General features: G+C 38.3%; 1 protein-coding gene across 8 annotated transcripts in view; it reads left to right on the top strand.

The window, feature by feature from the left end:
- The window catches only part of COL11A1 (collagen type XI alpha 1 chain), a 782,075-nt gene that overhangs the window by 751,936 nt on the left and 8,693 nt on the right, over positions 1–21,446 (top strand). For all 8 annotated transcript variants that reach the window (XM_068240020.1, XM_068240025.1, XM_068240017.1 and 5 more), the window contains 15 exons: positions 1,453–1,506; positions 5,475–5,582; positions 5,687–5,740; positions 7,620–7,673; positions 10,872–10,925; positions 11,873–11,926; positions 12,018–12,125; positions 12,359–12,412; positions 12,764–12,817; positions 16,507–16,614; positions 16,854–16,907; positions 18,437–18,472; positions 18,763–18,816; positions 19,081–19,327; positions 20,729–20,841. In XM_068240020.1, the coding sequence (XP_068096121.1) occupies positions 1,453–1,506; positions 5,475–5,582; positions 5,687–5,740; positions 7,620–7,673; positions 10,872–10,925; positions 11,873–11,926; positions 12,018–12,125; positions 12,359–12,412; positions 12,764–12,817; positions 16,507–16,614; positions 16,854–16,907; positions 18,437–18,472; positions 18,763–18,816; positions 19,081–19,327; positions 20,729–20,841 (1,206 nt within the window). The remainder of the gene's footprint in view (positions 1–1,452; positions 1,507–5,474; positions 5,583–5,686; positions 5,741–7,619; positions 7,674–10,871; positions 10,926–11,872; positions 11,927–12,017; positions 12,126–12,358; positions 12,413–12,763; positions 12,818–16,506; positions 16,615–16,853; positions 16,908–18,436; positions 18,473–18,762; positions 18,817–19,080; positions 19,328–20,728; positions 20,842–21,446) is intronic.

Raw genomic sequence — 21,446 nt, 5'->3', positions numbered from 1 at the left:
ATGCAACAGAGAGGAGTAGTGGCACCAGCTACTATTTACAAGTTCAATGGAAGGATAGGCAGAGACATTTTGGAAACCAGCTTCTGATGCTGTCACATTGATATTTCACACCTGGCACTCTGATTGAGAGATGGAGTGAAGGAGAGACAGCAACATGTATCTGCCAAATAGAATGCAATCTTATGAATTTAGGATAGAAGTAGGACATTAGGAGGAGGTAGGGAAAAGTTAGTGACAACCATAACGCTCTATTAGATCTACCTCCCAAAACCCTGGCCTTTTTGGGCCTCTGCAGAAACTTAGGAGGTAGTAGATCCTGAATGGAGACCTTATTTGTTTAAGGTTACCAAACTAATATGTGCTGTAAATGTAATAAGTAAGCAATTATGCACAAAACAGCCATGAATACGTAAGTAAGAAGGCTCACTTAGTTTTTTTTCCCTTGGTAAGCATATATGCTATGTCTGTCTTTGCAACAGACTTCAGTAGATATTCAGTAGCTATTGATACATTTTATGTTCCCTGCTCCTCCATATGTCCATCTGCCAACTGCCAATGTCTTGGCTTACAGAAAATAAATACAATAATTGATAAATGAAGCAATACTGTGCATAAACTTAGATTATAGACAAAGGTCAAAAAAGGAATACCAAGCTCTGGCCACAGTATTAGGCCTTAAACACCTGCAGACAGCTCTCTTTTTGTTTTGGCCTTTTATTTTTTGGCCTATTTATTTAGATCTCCATTAATATATATCCTGTGTTTACTTAAACTAGACCTGCCAGTTCATTCAATAAATTAAAAGTCTGCATTACAAAGGCAGCACTCACTACATTTCAAATGTGTTTCCTAATTTAATATCAGCAGCCAGTGTCCAAATATTGGTAGACTTTCCTCAAAGCTACAGCAAATTGTTTTTACAGTGTTTTATGGTAGGGTGCATTATCAGGTTTGCTTTAACTTTGATCTCTTTTGTTTGTTAGTAAATATCCTATTCTAGGTTGGTGCTCGTGTCTTTGTCTGTTTTTTGAACATCTGGACCAAAAGATCATAGGTTAGCTTAAAATTCCCCATCTGGTGTTAGCCAAATTAGAATTTTTTTTGTCTGCATTAAAATGCTATCTTTGGTCATATTTATCAGTCCAGTGAACTAGAAAATAATGGCAAAAGTCCTAATTTGTGCTTTGGATTGCCAATCCCCGAAGCAATGCAGTGATCTAATGTTTACTTCTGAAATGACCAACATGTAGGAAACAAATTATGAATTATTATATCAACATTTTCCAAGCTGGGGCCAATATCAATCATAAAAGTATAGACACCGTTGTTAATGACCATAATGTTTGTGTTTTTAGCTTCTGTTGTTAAGTGTCATTTTATGCACTAAAAAATGAATGACGTGAAGAAGCAGTTTACATTATAAATGTATGTTTTGTTTTGTTTTTACCTTAGGGTGAACCTGGAGAGGCTGGAAACCCTGGTCCTCCCGGAGAAGCTGGAATTTCTGTAAGTCTATTTTTAATGGTATTATTATTTATTATTTTTAATGGTAATACTCTGCAAAATTTTGCATTGATATTTTCATGAGCAAATACTTTAACATCATGTTATGATAGATGCCTTGTATTACTGGGACATCCCTCATTATCCTTTAATGTCAAGAAGATCTTTGAGAGAATCAATTGTTCAGATATATCAGCATTGTGACTGCTATACTTTGTAGACTATAGTTACCCAATCAGAATTAGAATCAATTTTATTAGGCCAAATAAGTTTGCACTTATGAGAAATTTTACTTGGCAGTTGCTTAACAGACAGACAAAACAATACAAGGACATACTGTAGATTTTAAAAGTCAAGAACAGTATACAAGTTAAAGTGATAGTAAACAGGGTGAGAAGTGTTCATTTTGCGCTGCAACACTTTCAAGTCTTCCAGCACTAGCCTGGTTCTGCATTAAGCATGCCTACCGCCTGAAGGGAGAAGCTGTTTCTGTGCCTAGAAGTTTTTGTTGCTATTGACCAGTATGTCACTACTGAAGGCATAAGTTAGAAGATTGAGTGAGCAGTGTGAGAAGGATCAGAAGCAATCTTAGTGACTCTCTTTCTGCACCTGCTGGTATAAAGATTCTGCGGGGAAGATAAGCTGCAGCCGATTATTCTTTCTGCTGATTGGATGATTTGATGATCGCATTATGGAACTGCACCATTCATTTTTTGGTAGGCCAAACTCAGCTGTCATATGTGCTTTCTTTATGATGGTGACAGTACTTGAAATTTTAAGTTGTTGGAGATGATGGACCTAAGAAATGTGAATGACTCTACCAGGGTCACTGTAGATCCATTATGATTACATTTATGCAGGGAGATCTCCTAAAATCCATTATTATCATCTCCATGGTCTTAAGAGCATTAAGTTCCAAATTGTTATTGCTGCACCAGGAATAAACTGCATGCATGTATGCAGACTCATCCCCATTTTGTAACCCATACACTATTTGATCACGGTGCTGATCATCCTACGATCAACATTACAACCAATATGACGGTTTGATTACAGGAAAAAATGGCAAATTCAGATCATGGGATGTTGACCATGAGATGATTCTTGTAAGGGATTGCCCAATTAAGCATTTGAATATACAAAAAATATTGCATAGTGTCTGGGCTGCTCTAATCTGTTATATACAGTGGCTTGAAAAAGTATTCGGCCCCCTTGAAGTTTTCCACATTTTGTCATATTACTGCCACAAACATAAATCAATTTTATTGGAATTCCACATGAAAGACCAACACAAAGCAGTGTACACATGAGAAGTGGAACGAAAATCATACATGATTCCAAACATTTTTTACAAATAAATAACTGCAAAGTGGTGTGTGCATAATTATTCAGCCCCCTTTGATCTGAGTGCAGTCAGTTGCCTATAGACATTGCCTGATGAGTGCTAATGACTAAATAGAGTGCACCTGTGTGTAATCTAATGTCAGTACAAATACAGCTGCTCTGTGAGGGCCTCAGAGGTTGTCTAAGAGAATATTGGGAGCAACAACACAGTGAAGTCCAAAGAACACACAAGACAGGTCAGGGATCAAGTTATTGAGAAATTTAAAGCAGGCTTAGGCTACAAAAAGATTTCCAAAGCCTTGAATATCCTACGGAGCACTGTTCAAGCGATCGTTCAGAAATGGAAGGAGTATGGCACAACTGTAAACATACCAAGACAAGGCCATCCACCTAAACTCACAGGCCGAACAAGGAGAGCGCTGATCAGAAATGCAGTCAAGAGGCCTATGGTGACTCTGGATGAGCTGCAGAGATCTACAGCTCAGGTGGGAGACTCTGTCCATAGGACAACTATTAGACATGCACTGTACAAAGTTGGCCTTTATGGAAGAGTGGCAAGACAAAAGGCATTGTTAACAAAAAGCATAAGAAGTCCCGTTTGCAGTTTGCCACAAGCCATGTGGGGGACACAGCAACCATGTGGAAGAAGGTGCTCTGGTCAGATGAGACCAAAATGGAACTTTTTGGCCAAAAAGCAAAATGCTATGTGTGGCGGAAAACTAACACTGCACATCACTCTGAACACACCATCCCCAGTGTCAAACATGGTGGTGGCAGCATCATGCTCGGGGGGTCCATCTCTTCAGCAGGGACAGGGAAGCTGATCAGAGTTGAGGGGAAGATGGATGGAGCCAAATACAGGGCAAACTTGGAAGAAAACCTCTTGGAGACTGCAAAATACTTGAGACTGGGGTGAAGGTTCACCTTCCAGCAGGACAATGACCCTAAACATAAAGCCAGGGCAACAATGGAATGGTTTAAAACAAAACATATCTATGTGTTAGAATGGCCCAGTCAAAGTCCAGATCTAAATCCAATTGAGAATCTGTGGCAAGATCTGAAAACTGCTGTTCACAAACGCTGTCAATCTAATCTGACTGAGCTGGAGCTGTTTTGCACAGATTAATGGGCAAGGATTTCAGTCTCTAGATGTGCAAAGCAGGCAGAGACATACCCTTAAAGACTGGCAGCTGTAATTGTAGCAAACGGTGGTTCTACAAAGTATTGACTCAGGGGGCAGAATAATTACGCACACCCCACTTTGCAGTTATTTATTTGTAAAAAAATGTTTGGAATGATGTATGATTTTCGATCCACTTCTCACATGTACACCACTTTGTATTGGTCTTTCACGTGGAATTCCAAAAAAATTGATGCATGTTTGTGGCAGTAATGTGGCAAAATGTGGAAAACTTCAAGGGGGCCGAATACTTTTGCAACCCTACCCATGTAGACTGCATATGTTTGTATTTGTTACTGTAGTAATGGTTCTCCAGTCCTCCTGAGTAGCATTGTTAATTCAGTTGCATATTCTGGTTTTCTACTTCCTTTTTACTCTAGCATTAGTAATCATGAGCGTGAAGAGGGAAAACAATGATTAAAGAATTTCTCAACTAGGGTAGTGTCTTTTTCCTGTTCCTATCATGTTGTTGCAAAATACATTGCATAGTGGTTCTTCACCTATCAAAACAGATCAGTGGTCTCGCCATGAATATTCATATTTTCTCTATTCAGTTGTTAAAAGCTGACATTGAGTTTTAGCCAAACATATTTGTGCACAAAGGACCTCGTGAACATTGCTGTATATAACATTACAATATATAATACTTAGCAGCTTGCCATGACCATTTTTCTAGAATTATATTTTAGGTACTATATAGTCAATACAAAGTAAAGTATTCCAACGCTTCAGTTACCCATTAAATAGGATAAAATATATGCTTACTACTAGATATATAATCCAAAAACAAATGGATGAGTCGTGTAAGAAAGGAAATGAAGTAACATATGAAGGGCATTGCATGGTCAGTAGATTTCCATGGTATAAATGTGTATATATATATATATATATATATATATATATATATATACATATATATATGAGATTCAGTACTTGTGCTGTAAAAGTAATATATATAACTTTGAATTGGCAGATATATGCTTCTAAAATGCTTATTCCTACACTAATCTGCCCTGTTAGTTTTTCATTTTAGCAGTAGAATTATAACCAATTATGAATGATAAAGTTAATCTTTATACAAATTGAATACATTCTATTTCATGTGACTAGCTAATTTACCACTAGCAGTCTTGTCTTCCTTTACTTAAGCATATCGGCCACTTCCTTTTAGAAGTCAGACAGCTTAAGAACAGCTTTGCAAATGAAGGATAAGGCAAAAGAAAAATTTGCCTGGGGATGTAAGGGATGACATAGATTACATAAAATAAAGACTGTACAAGTCTTCTACAGCATTGCATTTTTTCATAGTTTTACCATTAAAGGAAATAAGGTTTTAGCTTGTTTAGGAAAATCATTATAAAGGGCTTAATGTTCTTATGGCCCCAGAGGGGCTGTTCACATTCTAACACCTTTTATTACATAAACTGTGAATGTATATATTTCACAGGGTCCTAAAGGTGAAAGAGGAGAGAAGGGAGAGGCTGGACCACCAGGAGCTGCCGGACCAGCTGGCCCTAAAGGACCACCAGGAGATGATGGACCCAAAGGAAATCCTGTAAGATGATCATAAATCTAATGGTGGTTCATTTCACATGGTAACGTGTATGGCTTGGTATTATTTATTTTTTAACCCTTCTCTTTGTTTTTCGTTATTCTTAGGGCCCTGTTGGCTTCCCAGGAGATCCCGGTCCCCCTGGAGAGCCTGGCCCAAGTGTAAGTGATTTAGTTATACACAAGGATATCCTTCTTCCATTGTCAGCAGCGTAATGGGGCTAATAATGTTATGGAGGGTGATAACATGAACAATAGACGTGTTGCTAACACCGCTGCACAGCTCAGCAGTGAAGTGAAAAAACATAAATAACTGATATTAATTTCAATGCACAGATGTCCATAAACCTGCATTTTACAGCATCTAGCATTCTGAAAATGTTATTTTAGTAGCCAACTTTTGCTGAGAGGAGGTAGACAGCATCTGTATATCCTGTATATGTAGGGAAACAAGTCAGAACTATGTAAGTATTTTTAACGCACCTGCAAATTATGGAGTGATGTATAGAAAACCTTTTATGTAAGCACTTAAGAGAAATTATCGCTACTGATAAACAAATATGAACAGTTCATATTAAAGCAGACATGCAGGGTGAATTTATAATTAAATCAATCATTTCATACCAGTCACATACACTATTTTTACTGTTACTTCTGTTGACAGAATATTTATTATTTACATTTTGTAAAGCCCCTGAATACTGTTAATTGCCTTTAGTAGGGTGACACATGACCTATGATGGCAACTAAAAGCCTGCAGCTTCCTGATCTCTTTTCCCATTATAATACAGTGCTGACTGGCAGATGCCTCTTCTCAATAGCCTACACTGTGAAATGGCAGCTTTATGGATTACAAAATACAGATTGGTAAAAGCGAATCTGTATTTTGTATGCTTGTGGAGATAGGTTTTGTGGCTAATCTCCCTAGTGGTGGGAAGCGGTAGTGGATAATCTCCCAAGTGGTAGGAAGTGGTAGTGGATAATCTCCCTAGTGGTGGGAAGCGGTAGTGTATAATCTCCCTAGTTGTAGGAAGTGGTAGTGGATAATCTCCCTAGTGGTGGTAAGCGGTAGTGGCTGTGAGAGCATCTTGGTGGTCTGTCTGCCATGCTCATACACCCGTTTGGGTGTAGCTTGCAGATCATTGTCCCAGGTGGAGAAAGCGCCTTGGACCCTAGTATGTTGTAAAGCTTTATGTACTAACTGGCCAAATAAATACAAAAGGATTAAAGAATAAGTAAATAAAATAAAAATTACTATTATGCATACGAAATTGAATTAATACTACACTAATAGCATGTCTATACAGATATATAAGTAATAATAATAATATTCATAAGAATTCATGTTACTACAGAAAAGGTAATTGTGTACAAACTTACAAAAGACTCATTGTCATAAAATGACAATATCACACCAAAGTCTTTCTTAGCTACATGTTCTATGCTGCTACAGAATCACAATAAATAAAGAACTACCTGAAAGAAATGTATAGTTTCTTATTTCTTTGGGTTAGAAAAGACATTCATCTATCTAGTTCAACCAAAAGGTATCATATAAGTCGGATTTTCCTGAAAATCGAAGCTTTTTTTTTTTTTACATATTTTTACTTGAGCGAGAAATCTGATTAGATTTCGCGGTTTTATTTCATACAAATCTATCAGGAGTGCTGGATTTTTATGTAAGTTGAATGGTGCGTGGTAGATTGTCAGTTTCCTTATATATACTTCCAAGCAATTTTCTCAGAGTTTTCAATAATTATTTTCATAATTGGGTAAAAATTGACCACACGTTTGTGGTACATTGGTCAGATTTGTTAAATGTTGCAATCAGTCAGAAAAATTGATTGCAATTCTTGAATTGAAAAGAAAGATATTTTAAAAATTGTATGGTGTGTGGCTACCTTTGAATGTATCAGTTGTTAATTTACTGCCCCACATTATTTGATTATTATTAAATAAAACAGAGAAAACAAGTTTATTGCAATTTGCTTTTTTTTTTTTTTCATTTTATTTACTGTCATGTCTCATTTATTTTCTGTAGGGTGCAGATGGTCTTTCTGGTGATAAAGGTGAAGATGGTGAACCTGGTCAAGCTGTAAGTATTAAAGTGAACACAGATAATGAAACACGCTCATTTGATTTGCTTCGGAATTTACCAAATCATAAGAAAAAGCATTTTGCGATGACTCAAAAATTCCTAAAATAATGTTTTTATTTTGTACAAGTAACATTAATCCCTAAAGCTTTTGTGGCTTCTTGCATATCTTTTAAAGCAATAATAAAAAATAAAAAGTTAAGGCAAGCAGTAGGATTAGTGCTATAGTTAAGGGCATGTTCCCATTACCATTATTCTTCCCTGTATTTCTGATAAGAAAGAAAGGGACAGTCAGGGTTGAAGATAAGTTTTGATATTCCTGAACATTGGCTTTGCTTATCTCTTTGATAAGAAAGTATCACAAGTTAAGCTGGCCATACACTGGCCCGATTTGGCGCCGTTTCGACAGCAGACTTGATCACTGGGATCGAATCTGCTGCCAATCGTTCGCGCTACACGCCGAATTTCGACCCATTCCGTCCGATCCCGTCGATCGCGCCGTGCGGAAAATAACCATCGATCGCCCGTGCCCAACTACCGACGCAATAGAGCTGCAATACATTACCTGCTCCACCGGCGCGACTCCCGGGTCTCTGCTCTTCTTCTCCGCTCTGGTCTGGTCTGGTCTCCGGCATGCTTCCCTACTTCCTGTCCCGGCAGGAAGTTTAAACAGTAGAGGGCGCTCTACTGTTTAAACTTCCCCCAGACAGGAAGAAGGGGAGCATGCCGGAGACCAGACCAGAGCGGAGAAGAAGAGCGGAGACCCGGGAGTCGTGCCGGCGGAGCAGGTAATGTATGCGGGCATGCGGGCGGGGGAAGCGGCGGCAGCACCACCACAGATTGTGAACGGTTTCAGGCTGAAATCGGTTCACAATCTGTTTGCAGTAAAGGTAGCCATACGATCCCTCTCTGATCAGATTTGATCAGATAGGGATCTGTCTGTTGGTCGAATCTGATGGCAAATCGACCAGTGTATGGCTACCTTTAGGGTTAGGCTCATATACACTCTAGATAAAACTCAGCCGAGGTGGCTGATAATGACCGCCTTTGCTGAGAATCTAGTACAGCGGCTACAATGCCACCTGATGCTTCAGCTAGCAGTCAGCCAATTTCTGGCCGAGGACATTGTTCTCCCCCACTCACCCCAGCCACTGTGTGATGTTTTTTGAGCGCTGCTCCGTAGGCCCTTCGCCTCCTAACAAATCCTACAAGCTAGCCACATTTCTGTACAGTGTCAGCCATCCAATGTTACCAAAGAGACGCTCTCCCGATCCCTGCCAGGCAAAATGCCTCATATGTGTGTATGAGGCTTTTGTGTTGTGGTGCATACACGCATCTAATTTTGATTGGCCAATTTTACCAATTACCAAAAATGGTTGTGTGTACTGGCTCTATAAGGAGACCACATTAAAGCAAAAGGTAATTAGCAACTTGAAGTTATACTGCCACTGTCTCTAATGAGGGGATGTACTTATAAAGGTTAAACCAATTTAAACGCTGCAGTTTTCTGTCATTCTTATAATGATTTCCTACTAGAATTAGGTTGGGATAAGGTTTATGCTTCCCTGGACACTGTCCTTGCCTGGTTCTCTAATGGGAACACACTAGGTTTATGTTAGTATAAAGGTTAGGCCCACTTAAACACAGCAATTGGCCATCTTTCTAGTGAGATCCATCATCCCACTAGGATTAAGTTAAGATTAGTGTTATTCTTCCTTAAAGACTGTTCCCGCCTTTCTCTAATAAGAACATGCTATAAAAGTGAAACAGGCTGCATGTGATAATTTGCCCTTACATACTACACATTTCAGAATTACCCACAGTGCGGAGAAGAATTGAAGGACACAAAAAGATATACAAATATCTCTTTGTTTATCACTTCTTGAAATGCCCATACATTACTTGATTTTTCTGTACAATTGACCATTCAATTTGAAAAATGTACCAGATCAGGGGAGAATTGATTATGTTTCATTCTGCTCAATCAATGGAAATTGGCCAATATCTGATCGAATCGACCAGTTTGCTTGGTCAGGATGAGAATTATTGGTCATTCGTTAATCTCCTTGGCGGTAACCCCGTGTGTGATACGTGGTAAGCCACTGGAGGGTGCCGCTCAGGCCCTGCTGGGCCAATTTACATAAATTTTTTTTCAAACACACAGCTAGCACTTTGCTAGCTGCATGTTTGGTCTGATTGCTGCCGCCGATGCGCCGCTACCCGCCGCGATACAGCCCCCCCCCGCATACCCCTTGCGCAGCCTGGCCAATAGCGGCCAGGCTGCACTATGGGGTGGATCGGGGTTCCCTGTGACGTCACGACGTCGGCGACATCAATGACGTCACTCCATTCGTCGCCATGGCGACGGGGGAAGCCCTCAAGGAAATCCCGTTCAGAACGGGATTTCCTTATGGGCAAGCGGCGCCGGTGGCAATCGGTGGGTATGGGGGGGGGGGGGGGACGCCGCAGGGAGGGGGGAAGCATGTAGCTAGTGCTAGGCTAGCTACATGCTAAAAAAAATTTTTTAAAAAAACCCTCCCGCGGCTGCGCAGCTGCATTTATCATACCGCCAGGGAGGTTAAGGAATCAGCTACTGTTTACATGATATCAATCAACACAGCATCAATGTTTGGTTTCAGACCATGGAGGGACAACATCATTCAGATCAATTAGTGAAGGTGAATGGCATAGGATCCAGCTTGTGATTGTGCTACTACTCAGCCAGACTGGATTTGATCACCAAAAAATGTTGAACGCTTAATCGCTCAATGGTGTATCGATTTGATTTATGGGTACTCTTAGTGAATGATTAACCACCTATAGACTGCACACCTCATGCCTCTTAAGGACTAGGGCCACGTTATTGAATTTTTACTCTGTGGTCACTGTGATTAGCTCACCTTGATCACAGTGTCAGTAACCAATAACATTTGTTTCTGATTGGTGCCCAGAACTCCGCTGTTAGAAGTAAGGGTTTCTGGGTAGTTTTTATGAGCAAGAAAAGTGTGCTGGTGTAGGTAAATTTACACTATGTCAAGCTTGTGCAACCACAAGCCCATTGTAGATTCAACTCCATATTATCCTTACGTGGTAAAAGAATATCCGAACAGATTAAGTAAGCAGAAATCACAAAGAAAGTTTTAACTTGGCAATATAACTTTTTTTTTTTAATTTGTAACAACTTTATTTTCATCACAGGGTCCTCCTGGTCCATCTGGAGAAGCTGGCCCACCCGGTCCTCCTGGAAAGAGGGTATATATCCTTTATTATCATTGATCTTTAATGTTGGCAAGTGTGCAGCCTCCTTATCTAATAACTTATGCTGCATGATATGCACAGCTGTCTGTTCTGTTACACAGGGAACAGCAAATATTGTCTGTCTATATTTATAAATTGTGATACAAAAAGCTTTAAACTAATACAGATAAATAGCGCTGACAACTTGAGTGAGATTTAAACAGCTATGGCCAGGAGAGTGTGTAGCGCTGAATAATTATTGCTGAACATAATAGAATATTGATTGAACTATGCTTTCTGCAAGCAATAACATATGGAAACCAGGAAAAGTCACTAACACTAAGTCAAACAATCTGCTGTAGTTTTTAAGTTATACACACAAGTGTGTTTTTTTTTATTAATAAGTATACTGTGTAATAATGTGTGCAATATCTATATTCAACATTCTCACAACCCCTGCATATTGTTTTTATAATGCAAGCAAACATCTGCCTGTGCATGTAAATGTTACCACAATTTAGTGAGAACACCACTTTGACTGTAGTTATGTTCAAAGTTATTGAGCACACAATTCTGTGAATGAATACAATTCATAGCACATCCATCCATTTATACTTTAACACAAATGTGTATGTTATTGCCATGACTATGAGAGAAAACAATAACATATGGGTTTCCCACAGGAGATCGCCATCACCATGGAAATATCACCTGATTGAACAATACTGCCTAAGCATTAGGTTGTTTTAAACATACATCTCCCTTTGTGGCTTACTTTAAATAAACAGATTCTCTGTACCTTACAATAGTTTTGCAAAGAAAACAATGGGATCCGATATTGTTTCTATTTCCATATCTGATGTTCCACTTTCTAACCTTTATGCTAAAATATTGCTTGCTAGTTATATGGCCTTTACATATGGTCATAGATATGCATACATTTATGTACATTTGTTTTGTAGGGTCCTCCTGGAGCTGCTGGTGCAGAAGGTAGACAAGGAGAAAAAGGTGCAAAGGTGAGAACATATTTTAAAATGTCAATAATATGCTTTTCCCTGCACCACAGTGTCAATGTTACACTGTAATAAATCTTCTGTTGTCCATTAGGGTGAACCTGGATCAGAAGGACCTTCCGGAAAGACAGGCCCTGTTGGACCACAAGGTCCTTCAGGAAAACCAGGACCTGAAGGTTTGAGAGGAATTCCAGGACCTGTGGTGAGTGAGAATATTCTGTATTTTTTTTTAGTGTATAGACTCTAGATGGTTGGGCAGAGCTTGCAAGAAAGGAAAAGGCAAGACTTAGCACAGAATAAAAAAAAAGACTGCTAGTACATAGTGGGCAATAAAATAACAGTTTCTAAGTTAGCAATTATATTTAGCAAATTCCTTAACTATTTGGCTTCCTATCAAATCCTTAGCTTATCTAATTTTCTCTCCCTCATCTTCAGGGCGAACAAGGTCTTCCAGGTGCTCCTGGACAGGATGGACCCCCAGGACCAATGGTAAGTAATGTCCAAGATATTCATCAACTATTACTAGTGATTAAAGGCTTCTGAAATGTTGCTTGATTACCCAGAATATAGTCACATGGAACAGTTACTGAAATCCACTTAAGAGTATGTCTGCGGACTTAAAAGATCGGGAATGAGAGTATTAGTTTAGAAATATATGTTACCTTTTCTTAAGTTACATATGAGAATATATATTTCCTCTACAATAACATACTATATCATAATGTTCTCTCCTATTGTAAACTTAATAACTAAGGTAGTCATTAACATTGGGTGGGATTGTTTGTATCACCTAAATTCAGTTTTGCATTTTTTGTTTTAAATAACAATGTTGTGTTGTAGGGACCTCCTGGACTTCCAGGTTTGAAAGGTGATCCTGGCACTAAGGGTGAAAAGGTAAGTCGCAAAAGTGATTATTTTGAAAATATTGAGTTACGAGAAGAATTTCTTTGGTTGACAGAGCAAACTTTTTTGTAATAGCTATACAAGGAGGTCATATAATGATATAAAAGTTTGAAACTGTTGTGTGGGCTCAATAATTTATGTTATTTCTATGCAGTCAAGTCAGAGTACATGCAAACATGTCATATAGCAACACTTGTGTCACCGAATAGGAATACAAGCACAAGATTTTGGCAATGTAAAGTGGGAAACTAATAGAGAGGGTCATGGGGGCATTCAGTGAGTTTCAAGATACACTTTTGGGACCAGTTTAAAGAAAATACTTGAGCTGCAGTCATCTATCAAACATTCTAATAATTGTTTTAAAATGGAGTCATGGGAGAGTTTTTGGAAGAGTCGAGAAATGATTATATGAGTAAATTCTACAATTAGAAAAGCTGAATAGGTATTCTTTGCAACTGTAACGAAGCATGGAAGTGCAGAAATTATTGAGATTATGGAGGGAGTTTATGGAGTTACTATACCCCAGATTCAAACTACAGCTTTGGTACCTGCCATTTCCCCCCCCAAATTTTTTTTGCAAAGTATGAAAGAGCTGTACAATTGCCTGCTAGGCTTAGTAGGTGTACAGAATACTTTATGTACATAATAAAGGGGAGTCAGTAGACATGCCAGGGCGCAAACAAATGACTTTCAACTACTATATGAACTACACGAACCAATGTGTTTTATATGTCTTATCTATTTAATCCCAACTCGGTTGCTACTATTTATTGTGTTTGTGATTAAGTTATATAGTGTGGTTATCTACAGCATAACAGCAAAACTGTAAGGGATCGTTGGATGAAACTACAGGGGTCTAAAACCTAGTCTATGTTTTTAGAGTAGGACTTTGTAGGTATCAAAAGGGAGTAAGATACAATGGGATCTCAGTTGAAATTGTATAGTGAATAGTATTAAGAAAGAAGATTAAGATGGGATTCCAGAATATTTATGGTGTACGTTGTTAGGCTCATTTCACACAGGTTGCTGAAGGTGATGGATCCACTGCCTGTTAGCTGCTCTAGTGCACCTGCCATTCTCTGACATGCAATCGGTATGGGCAGTTGTGAGGCTTTCATGTTATGAAGCCACATATGAGTAGGACTGCAGCAATGCAGTTATGTTTAGGAAGACATCTGCATTAGATTTGTTGGCGAGGTTAAAGCCCTAATTTACACTTTTGTTTTTCAATAAGTATTGTGTGGAATAAACCATAATTTACAAAGCAAACATGTAATACATTGTTCATAAATAGTTTTTCCTTTTTTCTTTTTATCTAATGTACGATGCAACTTGGTTTGATTTAATAGCAGTCTTTGAACTTTCCAAACTCCCCCCCTCCCCCCATCCCATCATCATCCACATGAGGTAGCAGGGAGGAGCTTAAAGGGGACAATACGTTGACCCCGCCCCTATCCTTGTTGCTGGTTAGATAAATTAACGTAATGCAGCCAGCTCTATAACACTGCAGTTCTGAAGAGTCTCGTTATCAGTTCCACTCTAGTTCCCCCCTGCTCTGTTTGCAATAAAGCAGTTACTATCCTCACATGCTCCCCAGTGTGTTTATTAACAAGAAAAAGAATGGAAAAGCACTGTTTTTATTGCAGAAAGGTCAGGTGATGAGGAATACACATAGCTTTTATAAACACACTGGGAACTGTAGTTGCAGTGCTGACCACAAAGTGTAGTAAGATGAGGTGGGCTGGGTCAGGTAATCTGCTCTGTTCTGGGAAAGGAACTCTCATTCCTTTGGCAATAAAAAACTACTGGATGCTGCCTGACAAAAGCCAGACAGGTACTGTAAATACATGTTTATTTGTTGATGTAGTACAGGCATGCACTTTCCAAAACTTTTTGCATTGCTAATGAATGCAAATTTGCTATCATATGCACTAATAATGAGAGGCTGTACTGATCTCATGCCTTAAAGGTGTTTTTTTTTCACCTGCCTTTAGCAGAAAAAGGCATTTAAATTAATTATGGATCACTTATTTTATAAATGGTTTTTACAGGTAATGTGTGTGGTTAAGAAGCTCATTTAGGCTATTTGTAGCATGAATCAAAATTCTGGAATAAGGATTAAGATATTAAATGTTAAGTGAGTGTATTTGTGTGTGGGTGTGTCATGGCTATATACTCTGTAAAGAAGTAGCACTATATAAATACTAAATAATAATAATATATATGAAAGTTTAGGGAGCAGCACACATGGAAACCAGGGAAGAGTGAAATGCTTATTTCATATTAGTGTAACTTAACCACTTAAGCCCTTGGTCGTTTTCACTTTATGCATCCAAGCAATGTTCACCTCCCATTCATTAGCCTATAACTTTATCACTACTTATCACAATGAACTGCTCTATATCTTGTTTTTTTCTGCCACCAATTAGGCTTTCTTTGGGCGGTACATTTTGCTAAAAACTACCTTACTGTAAATGCATTTTAACAGTAAGAATAAAAAAAAACCTGAAAAAATTCATTATTTCTCAGTTTTCGGCCATTGTAGTTTTAAAATAATACATGCTTCCATAATTAAAACCCATGTATTGTATTTGCCCATTTGTCCCAGTTATTTCAACATTTAAATTATGTTCCTATCACAATGTACAGCGACAATATTTTATTTGGAAATAAAAGAGCATTTTTTTCCGTTTTGCAGCCATCACTATTTACAAGCTTATAAAAAAAAAATAGAAATATTGAATCTTTACATAGATATTTAAAATGTTTAGACCCTTAGGTAAATATTTATGTTTTTTTTTTATTGTAATGTTTTTTTTTATTATTAAACATTTTATGTGGGTATTTTTGGGAGGGTGGGATGTAAATAGTATTTGATTTGGGTAGATATATGTGTATTTTAATTTTTTTTTACTTTTAGATGTAGTTTTTGGATTTTGGCCACAAGATGGCAACCTTGAGTTTGTTTACATGACGTCACTCTAAGCGTAACATGTACGCTTAGAGGGACATATGAGTCAGAAAAAGCGAAGCTTCCGAGAGAAGCTGTCGCTTTTTCTGCGGGGGAGAGGAATCAGTGATCGGGCACCATGGCCCGATTCATTGATTCCTGGGCTTGCGATCCGCGGCCAGCAGTGCGCGTGCACACGCGCGATCAGCCGCAGGAGCGCACATGTCCTCCTTGACGTAGAACTATGTCAAGGAGGACAAAGTGGTTAAGTAAAAAGGCCTCCTCCTTACTATTCTCAACTTCAGAATAAGAAAACCCTCAGACCACTTCTAGCAGCAAGTACATCATTCTGGTCTACTAAGCCACTGCAAATGTGTTTCAAAAATCTGCTTATTTGTTGTTGTGAATAACAAGCTCAAGGGTTGCAAAGTAACAGAAAAGCATCACAATTATTTTTTTCTTCTAATATAACAGCTGGATTTTGAATAAAAGGGCATTTGTTTGAATAATTTTACAATTCAGGCAGAACCTTAGGGTAGCAAGCAGGGGCATAACTAAAAATAGCCGCCTCTCCCACAAAACATTAGATGGGATGAAGGAAACATTTTACATACAATGCAGCATTGTACCTTGTTGACCTGATATCTAGAGTCTGACTATGAGCAACAAAACTTTTTTAGGTGCATTATTAGCTGCATCTTCTTTCAACTTTGTTTATCATTTATTCTAGGGACATCCTGGTTTGATTGGTTTGATTGGTCCTCCTGGAGAGCAGGGTGAGAAGGGAGACAGAGGACTTCCAGGTCCACAGGGATCTACTGGATCCAAGGGTGATGGCGTAAGTGTGCAAATGCCTTTAAGTTCTTCCTGTGGGATTTGTGGAGCTTTTATTTGCTTTATAAAATGCTTTTGTTCATAGCTCTTTTGATACACAAAGTATATTTTAGTCACTAAAGAGCAAACATTTAATCATGTGTAAGTCATCCTTAGGATAAAAACAGTTCTGTTCATTATCTATAGTGATGTTAATCTATATAATTACCTTCTGTTAATAATGTTTATGCTTCTATTTATCAGGGTATCTCTGGTCCTGGCGGTCCTAATGGTCCTCCTGGTCCTCCAGGGTTACCTGTAAGTACAAAACAATTTTCTATACACACTTCTGATAACTGTAACATTAATAGCATATGGATATGAAATGCCGGACATGTCAGGAAATGTTCTGACCTGCTGTTACATGCACAATATTTGTCATGGGCTTTCACGGCTTCATCTAGTTGATATATGTGAGGGAAACTAATCAGATATAGATTTCAAAATTGGCAGAATGACTTTTCATTATGACCATAATTTCTCCTAATTATTTGGCATTATATCAGTTATCAAACCACAATGTCAAAATCCCTAACAACAAACAACCCCCATCTTGTTTCCAAGGGTCATCTTATGTCTAGAGGTAAATGATACAGTAGAAAAGTACTTTCCTTAATTAATATTATAAATTAGGTATGTAGAAATTAACCTCCCTGATACCACCTTTCTCTGTCCCTTAAGGACTGGAGCCTTTTTTATTACTCTGTAATCTCTGTGATTGTCTTAGAGTGATCACAAACCCAGGAGCCATCGGTACAGTGCGTGCGAGTGAGAGTGGTGGGAGCATGTGAGTCCGCTGTAGTTAAATCTATGCCATGACCATAAACATGGTGTAGCTTTATCTACATGTAGGGTAGTGGGGGTGTCTCAGCACCTTGCAGGGAAAAAAATATAGGAGACAAATACGGGAGCCCAATAGTGTAGTATATTAGTATGCAATTGAAAAAAGGAATTTCAATAAATTACTACTCACAAAAGGAGGTTGCAAGGGCAACCAACTGTAGGAAGCAGGTGGAGACCATAAACCTGACTCCACTCGGGGTAGTCCCAGCAGGGACCTGAATGTGGTCGCTCTCCTTGAAAAAGTAGGGACAGGTGTCCACTGTGGGGCACCCACAGGTGGTCTGTCACCACCCCTCAAACACAGATTGTTTGGGGGTATAGCTATGCACAATTGAAGATAAAGAGGTGCCCTGGTTGAAATAAAAGCATCTAAAAACAGCTTAAAATCGAGGAAATAATATGAGGTGGCTTACCTCAATAACGAAATCCTTGTATATGACAGAAGATTTTTATTTAGCACAGGCAACGCGTTTCGCGGGTCCAAGCCCGCTTCATCAGGCCAATAAAAGTGCCAAATGAACAAGTCGATATGGCAAACCCTTTGCCATATTGACTTGTTCATTTGGCACTTTTATTGGCCTGATGAAGCGGGCTTTGACCCGCGAAACGCGTTGCCTGTGCTAAATAAAAATCTTTTGTCATATACAAGGATTTCGTTATTGAGGTAAGCCACCTCATATTATTTCCTCGATTTTAAGCTGTTTTTAGATGCTTTTATTTCAACCAGGGCGCCTCTTTACCTTCAATTGTTTATCTACATGTGGTCCAGAAGTGGGTGATCAACATTAACAGCTGGATACACCATATAAGATGTAAATATTGTATAGATATGTACAAGTTCCTAAAATACTTTAATTTTAAAGCTGCACTTGTCCATAAATAAGAAGTACTGTACCTTGCAAATGTGTACTATAACTACTCACAATCTGTACTTTATTTTGCAGGGTCCTCAAGGTCCTAAAGGTTCTAAGGGATCATCTGTGAGTATTTTATATGTTTTCCTGTTAACTGGTCTCTGCTTTTGCTACTCTTAAAACACCAAGATTTCTATTGTCCTCCAGTCTATTTACTGGGACTTTTTATGGACCTGTCATTACCTATTTTTCTGTCCCAATTCTTTCTTTTCATTATTCTTGCTGAACATCACAGCCTTTTCAAATGGCCCGTTTTGAGCTTTGCCCACTTGTTAACCAGCTCTTTGCATTTTAACTCTGGAAATTCAATCATTCACATTCTTAGGTCACATCTTTGTATTCTTTTCCACTTACAGGGTCCGTCAGGTCAGAAGGGAGATGGTGGTTTGCCTGGACTTCCTGGACCACCAGTAAGTATGAGTTTTAGCTATTTTTGTAATCACAGTATTTTCTTACTGCACATAACATTTGGAAAATATACAGTGCATCCTCATTTCCAGTAAGAATTATTTTGAATACATTTTGTGCTTATTAATAATTCGTAAAGTGTGGACTAATTTTCCTATAGTGATGGTGCTACAAATAGAATTTACATCCATTCTCCTTTTTTTCATAGACAAAGACTTTACTAATGAAATACTCTTAACATCTAAAATATAATATTTATTTTATAGGGTCCCCCAGGTGAAGTCATTCAGCCTCTGCCTATCCAATCACCAAAGAAGACCCGTAGATCTCCAGAGGGAATGATGGCAGATGCAGCAGACAACATCTTAGATTATGATGGAATGGAGGAGGTCTTTACATCTTTAAATTCTCTCAAACAAGACATCGAGCGTATGAAATATCCAGAAGGCTCCCAAAACAACCCTGCTAGAACATGCAAAGATCTCCAGCTTGCCCATCCCGAGTTACCTGATGGTATGTTTAGGAATCTCTTCCTTGGATGCACTGAGTATTTATTTTGAATTTCAGAACATTGATAAGGAAAGATGAGCATGCCTTATGAGATAATTGTGATTACCATGACCTTTTTACAAGTTTATTTGTGCAATATACAACATAACATATTTATTTACACATTATACAACATTAAATAATTTTCCTCAGTTCTTTACAGGTTTAATAAATAAATGATGCCATTGCTTAAAACTCTTTGATATTAATAATATATTGGGCCTGATTTATGTACTGTCTGCAAAAGTACCATGTGCAGGGCACTATCACAGTATTAATGGCAACAGTGTATCGCACGTTACGCAATAAGAGTGACTCACTGTGCATACTGTAGGTGAGCATTGCTATTGTAGCGCCTATTACCACAGCAACACTTACATGACCCATGTGCTGCAGGTCACGCTTATCACGCAGTGCTCTCTACTGCTAGTACTGGTAAATATACCTGTGCACAGTAATTTTACAGGCAGTATGGGGATCAGACCCAATATCTCTACTGCAGTGCAACCACCTAGCTAAAATGCTACCCAAAATGGCAAAATCTCATCCTACCAACACTGTATAAAGAAACCAATACGCCTTAATTATATGCATGATTAGTTGTTAATTAGTGGTTTTATAATCTGCTAATAACAATTATGCAAAATTTCATGTACATTTTTGCAATTACAGCCATGTGTAAATGACTTTCTCAGAAACTACAATGAAAAATTACACAAAAAATATGTGAAATTGCAAAATTAAGGATACTGATTATGTTTACAAACAAAATTAATGACAATTTCCCCCCGAAATGTGGCATTACAATTTTGCATTGTAATTGCTGGTTACGACGGCAAAATAGGATTATGCGAAATTCGTGCTCATCACTATTGTTTATTTTACACCTTCCAAAGAAAAATCAAAGGGTGTGTATGTGATTCAGTAAATCAGGCTAGTGATTATACTAGTTCCACATAAGAGATTGTAGCCGAACCTCAGCTTAGTGAATTCTGCCTTTTACACCACTACTGCCAAATGATGAGTGCATTTTATCACGTGACAAGTGCATTGTTAGTTCAGTTGTCATACTGTATGCCACATTATGCCTACAGACACTAGAAAGCAGGTAGATTAAATCTGTTGTCTGCCATATGTAATTAAATTCCTAAGCATGAATATCATATTCCCCTAGGAAAAAATAACCCTGCCTTGTAATACACACGGCGGTACACACAGCTTTCATTCTTGTTTTTATGTCAAGAGCTAAAAAGAGGTAAAGGAATTGACCTGAGAGATTCACGTTACTTTATTCAAAGCAGAAAAGTACTGACATTGTCTTCGTGTTTTATGATTTATAATAAGCTCTTTTCTCCTTCCCTCTAGGTGAATATTGGATCGATCCAAACCAGGGCTGCTCTGGAGACTCATTCAAAGTGTACTGCAACTTTACTGCTGGAGGGGAGACCTGTATCTATGCAGACAAGAAGTCAGAGGGAGTAAGCAAAACTCTTCTGTAATAACTCTGTGACCTTCTGAGTGTAACCTGGAAAAACAGCTTTCCTTAAACTAACCGTCTGGCACAAAGAAAATAATATGTCTTCAGAGTATGAAAATGTGTGGGCTGCAAGGTTTAGGCATACTGTGGGCAATGGCTCATATGTATACAATAGTTCAGATACAAAAGAGATCTCTAGCATGACTGTGTTTTATAGTATACAATTCTAGAAGATGTATTGAATAAATTGTGCATTGAAGAGGCGACTTTCATTATTCAATCATACAGAGAATTTTTTACAGTTCTTCTGCACCTGATTGCATATTTGCAGTAAGAATTCAGTACTCCTAAGTAGGACTAAAGCCACTTACAAATATTAAGCTGACAGTAAGGCTGTTCCCCCTTACTGCTAACACCTCACCCAAAGTGCTCCTGTCTCTGGAGTCGTCAGGTGACCGAATAATTCAGTTCAGATAAGAATTACGGAGTATATTCACTAAATAGCATTTCAATTCCCATGTGCAAGTAGCACACATACCTTTTTTCAGTTGTTATGCAAAGTATGTATGTATCTTATGTTTCACACATTGCATTGCTCACGTCATA

The sequence above is a fragment of the Hyperolius riggenbachi genome, chromosome 6 (genome assembly GCF_040937935.1).
Source record: "Hyperolius riggenbachi isolate aHypRig1 chromosome 6, aHypRig1.pri, whole genome shotgun sequence".
NCBI lineage: Eukaryota > Metazoa > Chordata > Amphibia > Anura > Hyperoliidae > Hyperolius > Hyperolius riggenbachi.
The sequence above is the reverse complement of the archived record's forward strand: the minus strand, read 5'-3'. Positions and strand labels throughout refer to the sequence as shown.